Below are 17,915 nucleotides of genomic sequence, written 5' to 3' on the forward strand. Positions count from 1 at the left end.
AACAGGTCAGCGGGAGCGCATCCCCCCCAAGATACTCAGGTCGCGAGTTTGATTGACAGCTCACGTGCTCCGAGGCGTGGCCCGGTCGGGAACTTCCCCACTGACGTTCCCGGAATGTCCGCGAGATTTGCAGGCTTCGTTTTCCCTTTCGCCCTGCGGAAGCCCCGCCTTTCGTGACGTCACGGGTGCGTCGGCGTACGTAAGACTATAAAAGCCGCGAGCGCCGCGCCTCCGCCCAACAACCCCTGTCGCGAACTGTGTTTGGTGTTTATGTAGGTCCGTCCACAAGACGCCACGAGAATTGGTCGCGACCGCGCTTTCAGCCGCAGGTGACATTTGAGTCCCCGAGCCCGACGCCCGGAGGACAAGCTATGAACGTGCCGGTCTCCCGAGCTGTCCGGAATCGCGATCGCTTGTGGCGGCCTGAGCCGACGTTTCTAGCCCCGGGATGACGCCGAGCCCCGAGTTTGTGAGTTGAGGGGCGGGGGAGGGGAGGGTTCCCGGCGGGGTGGGACAGGAGGAGACCAGGGCGGAGACTGAAGAAAAAGGGGCTGGAGAGAACCTGAGACCAGGACGCTGTCCCCAGGGGATGCTGGGTGGGCTCCTGCGCTTCCTGGGCCAGGCCTTCTGGACATGAGGGGCGTGTGAGGGCGGCGATGAGGGACTGGATCCCTGAGGACTGAGCCTAGACAGAGAGGTGGGCGTGGCGGCCCGGAGGTATGTGTGACCGGGAGTCACGTTGCTATTTGTGTCCTGACAATGACTCACAGGTTGCTGCGGGCCCTCCCCCTTCCTCAGCTCTTCTAAACTTAGTTTTCACCCCTATCCCCAGGTCCGACAGATGGCTCCAGGCCAAGTGCTCCATTGGTCCCCTCCCTGGAGGGATGCTCACCTGCCATTCTTCCTCCTGACCCCACTGATGGGCCTTCCCAGTTGGGCCTGGGGCCGCTGCAAGGGCCTTGGGCCCCTGAAGCCCTGGCCGGTGGGACCTCCTGGGGATCCACATGCTACCAAGGCTTTGGAGACCACAGCCACCACAGCTAGGAAGAATGAAGGAGAAGTATCTGGTGGGTCCGGCCTGGACCCGAGAGCCAGCAGTCGTCGCCCAGAAATCCCAAGCCTTTCTGATGAGAGAGAGCCCTGCGGGGGAGCCACAGCCAGTGTCCACCAGCCTGTTCTCCTGGGCCCTGGCCCTCAGCAAAGAGCTCTGCGTGACCCCTCCGAGGAGAAGGGATGCAAGGAAGGAGAAGTTGTCATGGAGAAAGCAGCAAGCACATTCTCGCCTCCCTCCCTTGGGCCAGCGATGGCACAGGAGGGAGATGGGGAGGCAATCACGATAGGCGTTGACCCACAGCCGCGTGTGGTTGTAGCTCAGAGCCCACTGCCCGAGAGCTGGCAGCCACATTCTGCTCAGGCCGCAGCAGGAGCCGGAGACCAGGAGTCCCAGAAGGCCTGGGTGGGCCAACTGGGAGCAGACAGACAGGAAGAGGAGAAGGAAGCAAAGGAGGATTCCGGAGCAGCCGAGAAGGAAGAAGGCCAGGGTCCCTTTTCAATCCCCCCAAGTCCATTATTGAGGCCCTGGGTGTACCTCCCAGAAGACAGCACAAAGAGGGGTGCTTCAGGAACAGCAGGAGAGAAGGCAGAAGCGGAGGATCCCTTTTCCATCCCCCCAACCCCCTTCCTGAGGCCCTGGGTGCACCGGCCAGGAGAGGACACGGAAAACGAAGAAGAGGAGGAGGAGGAGGAGGAGGAGGAGGAGGGTCATTGGGGAGCAGCAGAGGGAGCAGCTCAGGCTCCAGCTTCTCTCCCAGGTGCGTCCCAGAATGTCTGTACGTTTTTCCGAGGAGAAGACACGGATGAGGAGGAGGAAGAGGAAGAGAGTGATACAGGAGAACCTGAGGGTCCCTCTTCTCTCCCAGGTGCCCCCTTGAGTACCCCTGTGGCCTGTTCAGGAAAAGACTCAGGAGAGGATGGCGGTGGCAAGAAGGATGAAGTGGAAGAGAGGGAGGATGGGGAATCGGGAGTCACAGCGGACTGCACTTCCCGCCCAAGCACCTTCCTGAGGAATTGGATGTACTGCCCAGGGGAGGAGGAGGAGGAGGAGGAGGAGGAGGAGGAAGAGGAGGAGGAGGAGGAGGAAGAAGAAGAAGAGGAGGAGGAGGAAGAGGAAGGGGCGGCAACAGCAGCAGCAGCAGCTGATTCCAGACCAGGTGCCTCTCAGGCCACCTGGAGCCCCGCCAGGGACCAACCTGTGGAGCCTCGTCCCTTCCAAGTGGCCTTCTATTTACCTGGGGAGAAGCCGCCACCCCCCTGGGCGCCTCCTCAGCCCCCCCTCTGGCTGTGGCTGCGACTCCACTGCACCAAGCCTTCGGCCCCGCCTCCAGAACCTCCAACACCTGGAAAGGGCAGGAAGGTGGGTGCTGGGGGCTTAACTTGATGAGGCTTTGGGGTGGGAGGTGGGGGACTGCCCTGGGACTGCCTAGCTGGCCAGGGAACTCCACTGGGCTCACTAATGCAATCCTCGGCAAGAAGCTGGGCCTCTAGGGGGGAGCAGGGGGAGGGGGAGAGCCACATGTGTGCCCTGGGAATCACCTCAGTGAGTCAGTGGGAGGAGGCAGGCCCAGATGGGGCTGAGCACCGCTTTTGTTTTGTACTGCTGGAGGGACAGAACCAGGGCCTTGAGAGACCGCTGTGCCCCTTGGCTGTCCCCTAGCCCAGCCTGCGTCTCTGTGTGCCTGATGAGTTGGTTTATTTTTTTCTGTCTCTGTTTCCTGATCCTGTGTCTGTGTCTGTGCAGGTACGCTTCTCAGAGAAGGTGACAGTCCACCTGCTAGCTGTCTGGGCAGGCCCTGCGCGTGCCGCCCGCCGGGGCCCGTGGGAGCAGATGGCCCGGGACCGCAGCCGCTTCGCCCGCCGCATTGCTCAGGCCCAGAAGGATCTGGGGCCCTGCCTCACTGCCGTGGCCCGAGCCAGAGCCAGGGTCCGCCTCAGGAAACTCGCAGCTTCCCATCCCACCCCGAATGTGACCACCTCCTCCCACCCCCTCCCGGCCACACCCCTGAGCCCGGCAGTGGCCTCCCCCTGTCCCCTTCCCGTGCCCGATTCTCCTAGCCTGGACCTCAGTGAGAGGCGTGGCTGAGATTCAGTGATGTGCCTGTTACTTATTTATTTTTTCATTTTATTTAAGCTCTTTGTAGACAGAATAAAAACCTTTGACCCTCTCGAGCTTTTGTGCTTGTGTGTATCTGAACCTGGGGTCTCTGCTGCTCCCTGGTCCCCGTAGTGACTGAAGGCAGAGCATAAAGGCAAGTGCTTGAAATGCCGGATAAGCGGCGTGTCCCTTCTGCCCTCAACTTCACCTCCTCTCATCCAGAGGCTTCTTGCAAACTAAGCTTCTTGTCCACCTACATCTGGGTCCACTGGGAACAAGGATCTTCTGGGTGGGGTCCATGGATCCTGCTGGCAGAGTGAAGGCCTGGTTCTCTGTTCCTGGGGTCCAAACTTGGGTTACTGGCCTGGGCACGGAGTTCCTCAAGGTTTTCCACTTCCTGGGCTGAGACGACTCGGCTGGCTCAGCTTGATGATGCTGGGTCCCACCCCGCAGTACTGCCTGTTGCCCCACGGACACTGCTCAGAGCCGCTCCCAGAGACCATCTGCTGTGGCCCCACATCCAGGAAAGGCTCCCAGCTTCCTTCCTGGTGGCTCTCAGCCTCTCCACCGAATGGATTTTACTCTGCAATATCTGACTAACACTTGCACATATCTCATGGGCTTAGAGGGTCCCCCAGAGGAATACTTCAAAATGCTTGTACTGGCTCACTGTTCAAGTTATCCTCTCCCTTGAACATGCATCTCACTTGCTTATCTCTGTGTATTTTTGCTTGCTGCTTCCACTCTGGAGAAGCCCTTGTTCTCACTTCAACACGTACCTGCTTTAACATGTATTTCCTGGGGCTGAGGCAATAGCACAGCGGATAGGGCATTTGCCGACCCAGGTTTGATTCCCAGCATCCCATATGGTCCCCTGAGCACCGCCAGGAGTAACCCCTGTGCATCGCCGGGTGTGACGCAAAAAGCAAAAAAAAACAAACAGGTATTTCCTTTCTTTCTCTTCCCTCTTGTCTTTCTAAGCAAGTTTTATTCAATAAAAACTATCGAGGTGGGGAATGAGGGACCCTGGGGCCATCGATGGAGGAGAATGGGCACTGGTGGAGGGATGGGTACTCGAGTATTGTATAACTGTAACACAGGCACGAAACTCTAACTGTACCCTCACGGTGACTCATTAATAAAAATAATTAAAAAAAAACTATCTTGAGGTGCAAGAGATAGTACAACAGGTCTTGTGCTTACCTAGCATGTGACCAACCCAGGTTCAATACCCAGCACATCTTATGGTTCCAATCCCCACCAGCAGTGATCTCTGAGCACAGAACCAGGAACAAGCCTCTGGGTGTGGCCTAAAAAAAAAAAAAGCTATCTTGCTTCACTAAAATAAAATGCTTGTACTTTTTAAAAATGTATTTCCTTGGGTCAGAGTGATAGTACAGTAGGGAGGGCCTTTGCCTTTCATGTGGCCGACCCAAGTTCAATCCCTCAGATCGCATATGGTCTCCTGAGCACCACCAAGAGTAACCCCCAGCACCTCTAGGTGTAGCCTAAAAAAACAAAGATAACTTTCTTCACTAAAGCAAAATGCTTGTACTTACTTAAAATGTACTTCCTGGGGCTGGAGCCATAGTACAGTGGGTAAGGCGTTTGCCTTGCATGCAGCAGATGCAGATGCAGATCCCCAGCATCCTTATATGGTCTCCCAAGCACCACCAGGAGTAATTCCTGAGTGCAGAGCTATGAGTAACTTCTGTGCATCACCAGGTGTGACCAAAAAAGCCAAAATAAATAAATAAATAAAATGTACTTCCTTAAAATGCTGGAAAGATAGTACAAGTACATAAGGTGCTCACCATACATATCGCTGAATGGGGCTCGGTCCCCAACGCTGCATATAGTCCTTTGCGATAGTAATCCCTGAACACAGGGCACTATCAAGTGTGGCTCAAAAAGCAAACAAAAAAAAGTAAAATGCCTGTGAAGGGGGAAAGGAGATGCAGTGACATGGAGGCGTTGCATGTAGGAAGCCCTGCTTTGCTCCTCTAGTACTACACTTGGTTGGCGGCCACTGAGAACCATGCCAGGAGTAGCCCCAACTTTGTGGCCAGAAACCAAAACAGAGGGCTAACGATAGTACAAAGGTAAGGTTTACCTCAATGCTGCAGATCCCAGTTCCTCTTCAACACTCCATTATGGTTCCCTAAGCACCGCCAGGAGGACCGCCTAGCACCGCTGCATGGCTCCAAAACAATAAATGCTTGTCAATTGTGTGGGGGGGGGGGGGCAGGGAGAGCAATAGGTCAGTGGGTAGCACATTGCCTTGTGCTCAGCAGACCAGCGTTCAATTCATGACCCCATGTACAGTTCCCCAAGCTCTGCCAGGAGGGATCCCTAACTGCAGAGGCAGGAGTAAGTCCTGAGCACCACCAGGTGTGGTCCAACACCCCCCCACCCCCGTAAAAACATCATGAGATATTCAGATGGTACAAAAGAGATGTCAGTCACAACCAGACATGGATGCAACCCCCAGTCATCACCATAGCAGCAGCAAGAAAAAGAGAAGGTGTGTGAGGAGTGAATTAATTTTTTTTTTTTAAGTGTGCTGGTGGTGGGACTGGAGTGATAGCACAGCGGGTAGGGTGTTTGCCTTGCATGCAGCTGACCCGGGTTCGATTCCCAGCATCCCATATGGTCCCCCGAGCACCGCCAGGAGTAATTCCTGAGTGCATGAGCCAGGAGTAAGCCCTGAGCATCGCTGGGTGTGACCCCAAGAGATAAATAAATAAATAAATAAATAAATGGATAAATAAATAGATAAATAAATAAATAGTGTGCTGGGTCCTCTTTCCCAATGAGCAGACACAGAAGCTATAGAGGTACAATAAGAGCATCGTATTTTATTGAATTACTCACAGGCCAGTTTCCTATCGAAACTGGACAAGCAGATGGCAAAAGCCTGGACCGGACAAAGTGGGAAAGCAAAGTCCATGGTGAACGTGTCTGGGGCCACTCGGCCAAACTGGAGCACCACGCGGTTGGCTGGAGAGGAAAAACGGAAATTAAGTCCCCTCTGAGTCTTCTCCGCCACCCCGCCCTCCCCCCGCACCACCCCCACCCCGCGCCACCGTCCCCTGGCTTAGAGAACTACGATTCCCAAAAAGCTGTGCGGCGCCCTCTTTAGGCCGAACTAAGCCTGAGCGCCAAGTTAACTACAACTCCCAGAAGGCTTTGCAGCAGCATGGCTTCGGCCGCCCTTCCGGGGCGGGTTGTGGGTGGGTGGAGAGAACGCTCTGGTGCTTATAACAACAGTAATTCTTATATGCTCCTGTCTGTTTCCCACCCTGACCCCCCACACTCCACCTCAATAAAACCGTTCTTAAGGTCTCACGGTTATCTGGATGCACTATCTGGAAGTTCTTGACTGAAGCTCGAGTAACACGACCATGAAAATTGAGCATATAGGCGCCGCTCTCCTTGCTCCAAAATGGGGCTTTATTGTGCATCAGGACTAGTTTCTGGTAGACCCCCATTTGGAGATGATCCAGTAGAGAACCCTATGGGGAAGGGTAAAGAAAGAAGTTTATCCAACTTCAACTAGCTGTTCTGTTGACTCAGAATTTAAGAGTCTCCCTAGCACCTAGGACCTCCTGGGGACACTTAAGTCTGAGAAAGTTTCCATAGTTCTGCACAGATGGAATCTTCTGCCCCCAGCCACCCCTCAGTGGCCCGTTCTCCTCCCTCGGGGCCTAAAAGTCCAATGAGACACCCCCCCGCCCCCCATCATTTGACTCTGCTCCCTGACCCAGAGATAATGCAACCTCAGGGAACGTACATTTTGTGACTGTATGCTGACTCTCTGGTTCTCGGCATTAATTGCTGGAATGATCACTGTCATTTTCCGGGGTCCTTTAATTCCCAACACATTGGTTTCCTGGGGGCATGAGGTTTCAGTTGACCTGCTTGTCTGCCCTACCAGCCTGTGTGCTCCATTCCCTCTCGACTCCCCGACACTTACATAACATACAGCTCCCAACTCTTCCCTTATCCGAGCTGGCTCCGAGTGGAAATTCCTTTCGGGGTTTACCCCATTGTCGAAGATGGTGAACTTGGTGCCCAACACATTAGATCTGCTCCCCGAGGGGCATGGCCGAACGAAAACAAACAAACAAATGTTACTGAAACGCTGAACATTCAGTGCTTTTCAATGTCATCTCATCAATTCTTCCCCCAACAAGCCCCTTCATAAGACTCAGGTGCCTGGGTCAATAGTACAATGGGTAGGATCTTTTGCCTTGCATATGGTCAACTAGGATTGTTCCCTCAAATTCCATATGGTCCCTCGAGCCCAGCCAGGAGTAATTCCTGAGTGCTGAGCCAGGAGTAATCCCTGAGCATCACCAGGTGTGATCCAAAAAGCTCAGTCAAGGGTGTTGATAATTTGGTGATTGAGAGGTAAGGTAGCTACATATATCAAAACTGTAAGAGACACTATTTCAAGCATGTGACCCAAAATATAAGTAAATATTTTAAAAAGAAGAATTTGCTAAGGAAGCAAGGTGGGGAGAGCGAGGGAACCTATTGGGTGATAGCACAGAGGGCAGGGCATTGCCTTTCATTTAGCTGACCTGGGTTCAATCCCAGCAACCCATATGGTTCCCTGAGCACCACTGGGAGTAATTCCTAGGACTCATTCCTAGGAGTAATCCTTGAACATCATAACCAGTGTAGCCCCTCCCCCCAAAAAAGCATCCTATAGGAAAGAAATATGGAGATCTCTCAAAAGAAAGTAGGAATAGAACTCCCATTAACCCAGCCATATCACTTATTTTCTTTCTTTTTTTTCTTCCTCCTTTTATTTGTTTTGAGGCAACACCCAGCAATGCTCAGGGTTAATTCCTGGCTCTAATCTCAGAAATTATTTTAGACAGTGCTCAGGAGACCATATGGGATGTGGGAATTGAACCCAAGTTGGCCACATGCAAGGCAAGAGCCCTCCCTGATGTACTATATCCTCCAGCCCATAATACACTCCTTGGCATCCAAATTAACTGTCACTGTCACTGTCATCTATTGCTCATCAATTTGCTCAAGCGGGCACCAGTAACATCTCCATTGTGAGACTTGTCATTACTGTTTTTGGCCTATCAAATGCACCACGGTAGCTTGCTAGGCTCTGCTGGTCCAAATTAAAAAAAAAAAACCACTTGATTCAAAAGGCTATATGCACACCTAAGCTCATTGCAGCACTTTGTACACTAGTCAAGATATGGAAACAATCTAAATGCCCAGATAGAGATAAATGGATCAAAAAGTAGTGGCACATATACATAATAGAATACTATGTCACTGTAAGGAAGGACAAAATCATACAATTTGATGTTTGCAATCTGATGCAACCTGGATGGAACTAGAAGGCAATATGTTGAATGAGGTCAGTCAGAAGGAAAGAGATAGAGACAGAATGATCTCTTTCATATGTGGGACTTAAATACACAGAGTTGTGAAAAACAAGTGAACCAGGACAGAAGATCTGGAGAGCTGGTCCATAAAACAGTTTTATCTTTTGGAGGGGGTGCTTTAAACAAAACCATTTTGGGGTCACACCTGGGGGTACTCAAGGCTTATTGCTGGCTCTGCAGTTGGAGATCACTCTTGGTGCTTGAGACCCAGCTGGGGTGTTGGGGAGCGAACCTGTGTTGGCTTTGTAGAAGGCAAACGTGCAAGGCGAACCTAACTCTGAGGGGCACTGGGACCTTGGTGGAGGGAAGTGGGTTCTCTGGTGGTGGGTGGATATAGTGTTAGAGTGATACTTGCATGAAATCATCGACAGTCCTGTAAATCATAAAGATTTTTAAATATAACGCTTTAAGAAGGGAAAGATAATGTAGGAAAATAAAGTTTTTTGGGGGGCAGAGACATAGTGCAACAAGCAGGGTGCTTGCTTTGCAGGAAACCTACCTGGGTTCACCCCCTGGCAGTGCTCAGGCTTTACTCCTGGCTCTGTGCTCAGGAATTACTCCTGCCAGTACTCGAGGGACTATATGGGGTGCTGGGGATTGAACCCAAGTTGGCCTCATACAAGGCAGATGCCCTACCCACTGTACTATTGATCCAGCCCTTATTTTTATTAATTTTATTGTATAAATTAATAAAATTATCATTATTTTATTTTTATTAACTATGGTAATTAGGTACCATTATGATAATAGTGCTAATGTTTATGGTTTTCATTTTGTTTGTTTTTTGAGACACACCTGACAGTCCTCAGGGGTCACTCCTGGCAGTGCTCGGGGGCCATATGAGGCATGAAGGACCATTTGGGATGCAGAGGATCTAACCTGGGTAGCTGCAAGTAAGGTAAATTCCTTAAACCTTACACTGTCTCTCAGGTTCTGTTCATGGGTTCGATCTACAATCTTTTTTTTTTAATTTTTTATTAGAGAATCACTGTGATGTACTCGATCTACCATCTTTTATTTTTTTCTTTTTGGGTCACACCCAGCGATGCTCAGGGGTTACTCCTGGCTTTGCACTCAGGAATTACTCCTGGCAGTGCTTGGGGGACCATATGGGATGCCGGGGATCGAACCCGGGTCGGCCGCGTGCAAGGCAAACGCCCTACCCGCTGTACTATCGCTCCGGCCCCTCGATCTACCATCTTATTGTCCCTCCACTGCCACCAAATTGTCCTAGATCCCCTACCACTGTCCTGTAAGATCCAGTCTGCCTCTTCCTTGTGAGCTGTAATTTTTAGCCTCCTTTTGCCTTATCACTTTAGGAATTTTCATCTCTCTAGACTACTAAAAGTCTCATTCCTGTGGGCTGGAGTGATAGTAGAGCACCCAGGTTTGATTCCCAGCATCCTATACTAGCACTGTTAGGAGTTCCTAAGTGCAGAGCCAGTGGTAACCCCTGAGGATTGCTGGGTGTGATCCAAAAAAAAAAAAAGGAAGAAATCTCATTCCTTTTTTTTTTTCATTACAAGTCAGGGGTCCCAAACTTTGCCTCTCCAACAGTCAAAGGTCTACAAAGCCTTTGACGCTTCCAAGGGAATTACTACAAAACTCAGCAGTCCTTGTAAAAAGAGATCCTCCTGGGGCTGGAGCACGGCGGGTAGGGCGTTTGCCTTGCACACTGCTGACCCGGGTTCGATTCCCAGCACCCCATAGGGTCCCCTGAGCACCACCAGGAGTAATTCCTGAGTGCAGAGCCAGGAGTAACCCCTGTGCATCGCCGGGTGTGACCCAAAAGGTAAAAAAAAAAAAAAAAAAAAAGATTCTCTTCTAGGGGAAAGTGTGCTTGTCCTGCCTTTTGGGAACTATGGCTCAGGTGCCCCCTTCTCACTCCCTCTTCCACCCCAGGTTTCACCACCACCTATTTCTCACAAGCACCCAAACTGCCTACCTGACTTTTCCCACCACTTTGCTCCCATATCGAGACATGTCCATGGGATCCAAGGAGATTACATAATTAGAAGTTTTGCTTCCTTTCCTCTTCCGCCCTGCCATGAGGAATTGCTGTGGACGGGAGGAACAGCCCATGAGAAACTATTTCTGATGTCTGGCTAGAACTACTAGTCCTCTAAGGGTTCAAAGATGAATGATACAGAGGAGAGGAGCAGCAGATGTCTCAGCGCTGGTCGTTTTCACTGAAGGAAACCATCAGCAGTGCTTCAAGGGGCAAGTTAACCTCTTAATTTCACTGGGGGAGAGGGAGCCATTTGGCCTGCAGCTCGGGCTGAATCCTGACAGAGCCTGACTTTGCAAACTAGGGAAGCCTCTCACTTGGAACTTTGCTGCAGGACAACTGACGGGCTTTCAAGTGGGAAAAATAGACTTGGATCTGAGTAAGCAAAAGTTTTTTTCTAGAAGAGAGCCCCTACAGGGAAAGACCTAGTGCCAGGGAAAGGATCAAAAGAGGATGCGGCTTGACTCCAGAGAGGAAATCAAACGGGGGCGTGGCTTCTCTCATGGGGGTGGGGCTTACTCCAGATTGGATGGCGCCTGAGAGCAAAGAAGACTGATTGGAGGAACAAAGTTGGTCGCCGTTGATAGATGGGGCTAGGACCCTCCAGAGGGAGTGGCCTGAGTAACCTCAGGAGACAGACAGACTTGGTTATGCATTGAGATTAGAGACTTTGTCCCGGGGTCCCACAAGGCAAGGAGCTTGGTTCTGCGAAATACAGGAATTGGTGCTGGAATGGACAGGTCCTAGCTAAGAGATAAACAATGAGGAAAGCCTGTATCCATCAAAACCTCCTTAGAAAGCCCCCCTGGGAAGTGGGACTTAGTCTCAAGGCTGCCAGTCCATACCTGACCGCCATTGGCATCCTCCAGGTAGAGGTAGTAGAAAGGGAATATGCCCTTATCTATGCCGCGCCTGTCGCGGCAGATGCGACACTGCACTATTTGCTCCTTCATCGCTGGCCGTAGCACATAGGCTTCAAAGTCGTTGCTCAGCAGACGGTAGGGGGCGGGGGGCAGCAGGCAGATAGAGACCACATCGTTGCTACCTAGATCGCCCTCTTCTTCCGGGGCTTGGGACAACACTTGGACTAGTGCCCCTGGGGAGTCTGACGGTCCCGGGAAGTATGACGGTCCCGGGGAGTCCGATGGTCCCGGGAAGTATGACGGTCCCGGGGAGTCCGACGGTCCCGGGAAGTATGACGGTCCCGGGGATTCTGATGGTCCCGGGAAGTATGATGGTCCCGGGCAGTCTAACGGTCCTGGGAAGTCTGATGCTGAAAACTCCAATTCCTCTTTACTCTTTTCATCTTGGTTTTCACCCTAGTACCAAAATACAGGTGGGCCATCAGTTAGGAAGTCCTCCTCCCGACTCGCTAATTACTGATTGGCCATCCCAGCAGCTCAATGTTCCGCCCTTCTGGACTATGGTTTCTGCCTATTAGTCAAACATGTTAGGGCAGCAGATATAGTGCAGTGGATAAGGCACTTGACCTGCACGTGGCCAATCAGGGGTCCAACTCTTGAATCCCATAGGGTACCCCACACTGTTCTTTCTAGGGCTAGGGTGAGAGACCACTGGAACACTGCATTGTCGCAGCGCTACTGTCTTCCCTTGGTTCATCGATTTGTTTGATTTGCTTGATTTGCTTGGGCGGGCACCGGTAACATCTCCACTGTGAGACTTGTTACTGTCTTTGGCATATTGAATACGCCATGGGTAGCTTGCCAGGCTCTGCCGTGCAGGCGGGATACTCTCGGTAGCTTGCTGGGCTCTCCGAGAGGGACGCGGGAATTGAACTCAGGTCGAGCCCAGTGCAAGGCAAATACCCTACCCACTGTGCTATCGCTCTAGCCTTAGGATGAGAGACCAAAGGACTAAAAAACAAAAAAGAAAAAAAAGAAAAAAAAGCACACAAGGAGGGGCTAGAGCCATAGTACAGTGGGTAAGACATTTGTCTTGCATGTGGCCAACCCAGGTTAGATCCCTGGCATCCCATACGGTCCCCCTTGCCCACCAGGAGTAATTCCTGGGTGCAGAGCCAGGAGTAACCCGATATCACCAGGTGTGATCCTCAAAGAAAATTTTTAAAAAGCACATGGAGCTGTTAGTAGTCTCAGCACACCTGGGGTATAATTCTACCATACACACATACACACCAACAGGCCTTTCTCTCTCTGTGTTCATCCCTCTCCAAAGCGTACTGCCTTAATGCCCAAAAGTAGAGAGTGAGTATGGGGAATATTGTCTGCCTTAGAGGCAGGGGGAGGGTGGGAAAAGAGGGGTTATACCCGGGATATTGGTGGTGGGGAATGTGCACTGGTGGAGGGATGTGAGATTGTAACCCAAACATGAAAGCTTGTAACTATCTCACGGTGATTCAATAAAATTTTAAAAATAAAAAATAAATTTAAAAAGGTGTACTGCCTTTAGGCGGCCTTATTTTAATGTCTGTGGCCCCATCAACTAAAATCCTCAAAGTTGCTGAAGAAGCTGGCCCAATCATAACAGGTTTCACTCACCAGTGAGAGGGGTCATAGGCCACAGAACTTAAGTTCCACCCCCAGAGTCAGTAGCCTCCCACCTTCTTAGAAGCCGAGTCTCCACGGTCCTGATCAGCCACATTAGGTTTGAGTCCTGGAACGGGCAGCCTGAATTCACCTCTGACATACCGGGGATCACTCTTATCCTGTCGACTAGGCCCTAAGGGGTGAAAGACATTGGAAAACCAAAGTCAGGATGCCTGAGTCCCAGGAGCTTGGAGCAAAGTCACTAGTGTTTACTGGAGAAGCCAGAATTCCTGAGTGTCCAGCCTCTCTCCATTATCATCTCACTTGCTGAAGTTCTGCCTCTCCAAGGGTTGCAGAATCTCGAAGTTGACATGACTAAAAAGTCTGTAACTGCCGGGGAGGAGGTCAGAGATAGTACAGGAGGTGAGGGGCTTGCCTTGCACATGGGTGACCCCAGCATCATCTCTGGCACCGCATATGGTCCCCCAGCACTACCAGGATCACCAGGATCACACCTGACTCAGGATTAGCCTCGGAGCATCACAAGTGGCTCACCCCTCCCCCACACCTGGCCCCAGAAAAGAAAAGAAGAATTGGGGCCAGAGCAATAGTACAGCGGGTAGGGTGTTTGTCTTGCACGCAGCCGGCCTGGGTTCAATCCCCAGCATCCCATATGGTCGCCCGAGCACAGAGCCAGTAGTGACCCCTGAGATTGCTGGGTTGACCCCCCTACCAAAAAGAAAAAAAGAATAAAGGGAAAAAAAGGAGAATTGAGAGGATTTAGAATCTTCCCTTTCCCTTGTCTAGAAGACAGCTTCAGAGACTAAAAGTGGGGGAGGAATTGAATTTGGGTTGATAATAAAAAAAGCCCTCTTATTGGCATCTCTGCTCCTGGAGAAAGAAGGCAATGGCAGTATAATCAATATTTTTTTTTCTTTTTGGGTCACACCCGCGATACACAGGGGTTATTCCTGGCTCATGCACTCAGGAATTACTCCTGGCGGTGTTCAGGGGACCATATGGGATGCTGGGAATAGAACCCAGGTCGGCCGAGTTCAAGGCAACTGCCCTAGCTGCTGTACTATGGCTCCAGCCCCATAAGCAATTTATGTATGCAGGGGAGAGCTTTGTGTTTGGGGTTTGAACCACACCCAGCAGTTCTCAGGGGCTACTCCTGACCCAGTATTCGAGGTTGCTCCTGCTGGTACTAATATTTTAACAATGATGAATCTTAAGCCATGAACAGGGCAATGGGAAAGTATGAGAGGCAGCTGGAGAAAGCACAGGAGTTGGACTGAAGTGGTAGCACAGTGGGTAGGACATTTGCCTTGCACGCAGCCAACCCGGGTTCGATTCCCAGCATTCCCTGTGGTCCCCTGAGCACCGCCAGGAGTGATTCCTGAGTGCAGAGCCAGGAGTAACCCCTGAGCAACGATGGGTGTGACCCAAAAAGAAAAAAAAAAGCACAGGAGTTAAGCCAACCCTGTCCAACCTCTGGTACAACATGGTCCCTCAAGATCTCAAGGTACAGCCCCAGAGGTCTCCGGAGCACACATGGGTGGTCCAGGTGGTCGAGGGCCTGATAGGCCAGAACAACACATACTCTTGAGATCCTCCCACTGAGCCACTGTCCACGTTGTTCCAAGGGCTGAACTTTGCATGTGGGATGGCGGTGGTCTCAAATGAGAAAAAAGTGGGGGACCTGCTAGAAGACACAGGTTTAGGGGCTGGAGTGATAGCACAGTGGGTAGGGCGTTTGCCTCGCACACAGCCGACCCGGGTTCTATTCCCAGCATCCCATATGGTCCTCTGAACACTGCCAGGAGTAATTCCTGAGTGCATGAGCCAGGAGTAACCTCTGTGTAATGCCAGGTGTGACCCCAAAAAAATAAAAGTGAAAGAAAAGGACAGATTTATTTATTTGTTTGAGGGGTAGGTTAAATATTCTTTTTTTTTTTTTTTTCTTTTTCGGTCATACCTGGCAATGCACAGGGGTCACTCCTGACTCTGCACTCAGGAGTTACTCCTGGCAGGACTCAGGGGACCATATGGGATGCTGGGAATCGAACCCGGGTTGGCCGCGTGCAAGGCAAACGCCCTACCCGCTGTGCTATCACTCCAGCCCTCAATTAAATATTATGTTGATTGTAGTGATGGTTGCACATTTCTAAATATTAGAAAACCCATGGAATTGTAAAAGGTGTGAATGAATAAGAAATGAATGAATAGGAATGAATGCAGAAAATACACATAGCAAAGCCTGTTACACAAAAAATTGGGGAGAACTACCTTACAGGCCAAGGGGTCTGAGAGTCCCAGAGTCCCAGAAATTACCAGGTCGTTGACAGGTTGTCCAACCCCAGCGTCGAGTGCGCTGAAGCCTCGGAGAGGCTGGAATGTCTTCTACAAAGACTTCCTCCACGTCTGAATCTGAACAGTCTGGTAGCCAGGATGGAAGTGGGGCGCGGTGGGGGAGGGGAAGATGAGGAAGAATCAGAATTTCAAAATGCTGGGGAGGGAGGAAGGGGTTGGAGGGTCTGGTTCCTGGGTGATGGTTTGGGGAGATGACAGACCTAGGGTGTGGGGGCACGCTAAGGTCAAATGAAGAGCAAGGACAGAAGGTCTAGACTCCTGGATACTAGTGGCAGTGGAGTTAGGGAGCAGAGGACTTTAGGTCACCTTCTGTCGGTGACAGAAGGGTAGCGAGCTTGCCACTCCCATCTCCGCCGCAGCTCACTGTAGTCGTACTGCTGAGGGCTCGAGAGCACACACTGGTCTGTGGCTTGTGCTCCTGGAGGAAAGGGTTCGCGAGACCTGCAAGGTTGTGCAGGAAGGTCCATGAATACAATGTACAGGCTTCATTCCTCTTCCTGGAAGATTTGCCTCCTCCTTGAGCTTCCAGAAATGACCTCTGATGGCCCCACCCCTGGTCTGAAGCCAGACCCCAAGTTATGGCTCACGCATGCACAGTCCTGCTTAAAGACCGGTTCTGACTAGGTGCTTAACAACCCTGTACGCATTCTTTCTTGCTTGGTCCAGGACATAATTTCTAATAATCCGGCCCCGCCTCCCGGGTTTTGCCAATTAGCAGGGTCTCTAGAAGGCCCGCCAGAACCCGGACTCCTAAGCCCCGCCTCCCCTAGTCTCTGGTGGTACCCGGAGCTTCAGGCTTCGCCCCAGAATCCCACCCCCGGAAGTCTTTCAGGTTGAGCATTCAACACCCAATAGTGGACACTAGGTTCTTCAGGCCCCGCCCCGATGTCTATCAAGTCCCACCCCTTCCCCCTAGGTTATTTCCGGGATCTCACTAGGCCCCGCCCTATGTCTCCACAGTGGTCTCATTCCTCGTAAACTCCGCTGGATTCCAGCAACCTTTTGCTTACCAGTGTCACCCACGAGGCGCTCCTTCCTCCACCCATATCCCTGGGGCAACAGGAAAGCATCAGGGTTGGCCTGAACCATCTGGGGCTCTTGGCGTTTTCGTCGCTGTTTCTCCTCTAACAGCCTTCGCTGTGGGAGAGGGAAAGTGTTTTTTGAGGGCCAAGAAACTGGTATCCAGTGCCCTGTTTCTACAGAAACCCGGAATACTTCCTCCAAAGGCCTTGCCCCATTCTAGGAGTCTCATTTTCAGAGTTTCTGTCGCATCTGAATGCTGCCTTTCTCATTTCCCAACTGGAGAGTTTGAGCTCCAGGAGAGTCCCGGAGGGAAGTGGATGGAGTCCAGGGGTGGTGTGGAAGGGCTCCTGGGCATGGTACCTGCTGTTTCAGCTTCTTCAGCCTTATGGTGGCGAACTCCTCGCACAGAATTCTAAGAAAAAGGAGCAAGTTGATGGGTCCACAAGCGAATACCCAGGTTCCTCAAACACCCCTTCTCACTCTGCCCAATTTAGGGTTCTGAACCTTTGTGAGCTCATAGAAAGGGCCCAAGCTGAGGCAGCCCTGCCTCTTCAAATGCTATTTTTCGCAGGACTGGCCTACCTCCACATCACAGGCCGCTTCCTCCCCTTTGGGGACAAACCACTTGTCTCCACTGCGCGCACACACACACACACACACACACACACACACACACACACTCCTTGGGCTTTAGAATTAAAAAGCCCTGGCTTCTGGCAAGTCCAATGATACCCCCCAAACACTATCATGAGTCCAGAGCTGGGTGGGGTGAATGTGTCCTCCCTTGCCCCTGTCCCTCCATCCCCATCCCTGTCTACCCATTTCTTCACTTACTCTTTCCTCAACGGTTCAGTCTCCTCTGACATTCTGGAGAAAAAAGAATAAGACACAGACCGGGTCAGAGAGAGAGCACAGGGGGGAGTTACTTGTCTTGCACAAAGCTAAGCCTAGTTTGATCCCTGACACTGTACTGGGTTCCCCAAGCACAGCCAGGAATGATCCCTGAGTACAGAGCCAGAAGTATGCCCTGAACACTGCTGGTGTGACCCAAAGCCAAAGTAAAACAAAAAACCCAGACTCCAAACCCCAAAGACCATGCCCTGGACACCTCATCTTAAACCTTTGATTTTTTCCCTCCCTGGACCCAATAGCTACATTATCCCCATATTTCTATCAGGGACCTTGTTTCCAGTTTTCATTACCACCAGGGGCCAGGGGTTTCAGATCTCCACCCCCAAATTCCTTCTTCTGTTTTTGTTTGTTTGGGGGCCACATCTAGCGCCACTCATGACTTACTCCCGGCTCTTTGCGCAGGGATCACTCCTGGTAGTGCTCAGAGGACCGTATGGGATGACAAGGATCACACCTGGATCAACCTGGTGCCAGGCAAATGCCCTGCCTACTGTACTATCGCTCCGGCCTCAATACCTAAC

The 17,915-nt window shown here is 51.5% G+C and overlaps 2 protein-coding genes across 3 annotated transcripts; one reads left to right on the forward strand and one right to left on the reverse strand.

Moving 5' to 3' along the window:
• The first annotated feature begins 227 nt into the window (after positions 1 to 227).
• On the forward strand, positions 228 to 3,225 carry PPP1R15A (protein phosphatase 1 regulatory subunit 15A). 2 transcript variants are annotated; one of them, XM_055145632.1, is made up of 4 exons: positions 228 to 469; positions 833 to 2,095; positions 2,150 to 2,413; positions 2,798 to 3,225. In XM_055145632.1, the coding sequence occupies exons 1-4, from the start codon at positions 449 to 451 to the stop codon at positions 3,137 to 3,139; spliced, it is 1,890 nt and encodes a 629-aa protein (XP_055001607.1). In that variant the 5' UTR covers positions 228 to 448; the 3' UTR covers positions 3,140 to 3,225. The 2 variants fall into 2 exon arrangements, with proteins under 2 accessions (XP_055001607.1, XP_055001606.1); XM_055145631.1 differs by having other exon boundaries at positions 833 to 2,413.
• Positions 3,226 to 6,017: 2,792 nt separating this feature from the next.
• On the reverse strand, positions 6,018 to 17,348 carry TULP2 (TUB like protein 2). The gene is made up of 10 exons (XM_055146460.1): positions 17,317 to 17,348; positions 16,843 to 16,894; positions 16,470 to 16,596; positions 15,766 to 15,900; positions 11,425 to 11,648; positions 10,517 to 10,629; positions 7,128 to 7,239; positions 6,945 to 7,043; positions 6,501 to 6,666; positions 6,018 to 6,151 (listed from the first exon to the last, which is right to left on the reverse strand). Exons 1-10 carry the CDS (start codon positions 17,346 to 17,348, stop codon positions 6,018 to 6,020), a joined length of 1,194 nt encoding a protein of 397 aa, XP_055002435.1.
• Positions 17,349 to 17,915: the final 567 nt, after the last annotated feature.

This window comes from Sorex araneus, chromosome 8, assembly GCF_027595985.1.
Source record: "Sorex araneus isolate mSorAra2 chromosome 8, mSorAra2.pri, whole genome shotgun sequence".
Classification (NCBI taxonomy): domain Eukaryota; kingdom Metazoa; phylum Chordata; class Mammalia; order Eulipotyphla; family Soricidae; genus Sorex; species Sorex araneus.

Excerpts from the sequence above, each read along its gene's own strand:
- PPP1R15A (XM_055145631.1), top strand. The coding sequence starts at position 449 with ATGACGCCGAGCCCCGAGTTT. Across the intron at positions 470-832 it reads TGACGCCGAGCCCCGAGTTT|GTCCGACAGATGGCTCCAGG; the intron begins GTGAGTTGAGGG and ends CCCTATCCCCAG. Across the intron at positions 2,414-2,797 it reads CACCTGGAAAGGGCAGGAAG|GTACGCTTCTCAGAGAAGGT; the intron begins GTGGGTGCTGGG and ends GTGTCTGTGCAG.
- TULP2 (XM_055146460.1), bottom strand. The coding sequence starts at position 17,348 with ATGTCAGAGGAGACTGAACCGTTGAGGAAAGA. Across the intron at positions 6,667-6,944 it reads TCAGCATACAGTCACAAAAT|GGTTCTCTACTGGATCATCT; the intron begins GTACGTTCCCTG and ends CCTTCCCCATAG. Across the intron at positions 6,152-6,500 it reads GATAGTGCATCCAGATAACC|CCAACCGCGTGGTGCTCCAG; the intron begins GTGAGACCTTAA and ends TTTCCTCTCCAG.